The sequence below is a fragment of the Neomonachus schauinslandi genome, chromosome 9 (genome assembly GCF_002201575.2).
Source record: "Neomonachus schauinslandi chromosome 9, ASM220157v2, whole genome shotgun sequence".
In the NCBI taxonomy this organism is placed as follows: domain Eukaryota; kingdom Metazoa; phylum Chordata; class Mammalia; order Carnivora; family Phocidae; genus Neomonachus; species Neomonachus schauinslandi.
This window is the reverse complement of record NC_058411.1, coordinates 81,397,851-81,399,807: the sequence shown is the minus strand read 5'-3', so window position 1 is coordinate 81,399,807 and position 1,957 is coordinate 81,397,851. Positions and strand designations below refer to the sequence as shown.

At 60.6% G+C, this 1,957-nt stretch overlaps 1 protein-coding gene across 1 annotated transcript in view; it reads left to right on the top strand.

The window, feature by feature from the left end:
- Positions 1–1,957, top strand: part of CCDC9B (coiled-coil domain containing 9B) — a 6,276-nt gene extending 4,319 nt beyond the window's left edge. The window contains exons 8-11 of the mRNA XM_044918285.1: positions 559–612; positions 711–810; positions 1,295–1,337; positions 1,421–1,957. Coding sequence (XP_044774220.1) covers positions 559–612; positions 711–810; positions 1,295–1,337; positions 1,421–1,957 — 734 coding nt within the window. The remainder of the gene's footprint in view (positions 1–558; positions 613–710; positions 811–1,294; positions 1,338–1,420) is intronic.

Below are 1,957 nucleotides of genomic sequence, written 5' to 3'. Positions count from 1 at the left end.
CCCCCCCCCCCCCCCCCCCCCCCCCCCGCAGTGCTTCCTCTCCTTTCTCTGTCTCTTGGTGTGCCACTTATTTTTGGAGCTGGAAGGAGGCATGGAAGAACATCTTACTTCCTCTCCCTCATTATCAGAGCAGGGCACCTCCCCACCCTCCAAACCCACAGCTCCTCCCCTGGGTTCTGGCCCCAGAAGGTCTGGGGAGGAGGCTCACAAGAAGTCTGCACTGGGATCCTTTTGAAGATGGTCCCTCATGGGTGAAAGCTCGTTTCCCTGCCCCTGGCCTGTTATAGGAACGGAGCTTTTAGAATGGCTAGTCCCCTTGGTTTTACACATGAGGAAGCTGGGGCTGGAGAGACTCCGCCAGCTGCCTAGCCAGGAATGGCAGAGGGAGCACAGAGACCCAGCCCTCTTGATCCCCACACCCGGGATCTTTTGGGGAGTCAGAAGATCCACACCTGGACCAAGAGAAAGACTGACAGCTTCCCAGTCCTAGAAGACTGGTGTTACTGCTTTGGATCCTTTATCACCCCACTCTTTCTCCATTTTCTTTGCCTCACTTAGGTCCCAGGAGCCACCGGAAGTCACAGCCCCCACCACTGTCCCTTGATGGTAAAGGTGAGTTGGGAGAGAAGGAGAAGGGTCGCATGAGCTGGTGAAGGAGCTGGGCTGCCATGACCCTCTTCTCTCCTTAATTTGTGGATCATCTCTTGCAGGTGGTACTACTCGGGGTGGGCAACCCAGCAGACCCTCAGTGGTGTCGGCCACACGAAGCAAAGCCCGGGGGACAGAGAGGCTGACCGGCAGGGCCCGCAGGTAACAGCTGGCAGCCGGCAAAATCAGGGGAAGCATCTGGGCTTCCTGGATCTCCCTTGCCCCTGGGAGGTCAGGCCCAGCACTGGTCCAGGTGTCTGCTCCAGCCCTTGGGGCTGCCTGGAGGCAGGTTAATGAGGTTGGGGGTGGGGAGGCCGCAGTAATTACAGCAGTTGCCTTGCCCCCGGGGAAGTTAGGCATGCCTTTCCCAGGCAGTGCAGGCAGGGACACATCCAGAGTCCCCACGGAACTCAAGGTGCTGCGGGCTTGGCCACAAACAGCAGCTGGGGACCTGGGATGGCGCTGAAGTGGGTGGTGTTCAGAGGAAATGGCTGGCTGGGGAACAAGGTCAGGCTGGAAGGGACGCCTCCTGGGGCCTTGTTCCAGCTCTGGCTGCTCCCTGGGAACAGGGGCCACTGGCTACCGAGCCACGGATGTGAAGGGCGGTGGGTGGGAGCAGGGCCTGCCACGTGCTGTGTTCCTACAGGTGGGAAACGAAGGAAGACAAGGAGGAGCTGGAGAGCCAGGAGGTGGGTGCTTGGGAACAGGATGGGGCGGGCTAGGGACATGAGCTCTGAATCCGCCAGCCAGCAGGGCCAATGTATTGTTTCAGGGAAGCCAAAGTACCAGAAAGACTCGGAGTGAGGAGGAGCATTCACAGAAGCAGAGCAGGATGGAGCTGGGCCGACCCACAAGTGCCCCAGCAACCAGCCCGGCCCCAGGATCCCCAGGGGGGCCAAAAAGGGGGTCAGGAGCCTCCATAGCCAGTCCAGTCCCTGGCTCTCCACAAAGCACAGACTTGGTTCCCCTTGACCTTTCTCTAGGAGGGGCCAGTAGCCCCGGGTCCGGGGAGAGTATGTGCACGCTCACTTCAAGGCCCGGGGCCCAGGAGAACCCTGTGTCCTCGCCGGATGGCTCCGAGCAGCTCCTGGGGTCGAGTGACCCCCAGGCTGAGCCGGAAGTACAGACTTGTTCTGAGCCACAAGGAGCAGGGCCGCTAGACCCTAGAGAAGACAGGTCTGGCAAGTCTGGGGCCCAGCAGGGCTTGGCACAACGAAGCAGGCCCCCCAGAGGAATGAGCCAAAGGGCAAGGGGCCCAGGAGGTGTGAGAAGCAGGACAGGACGGCCTGGCCCTGCAGGAAGATGCTGA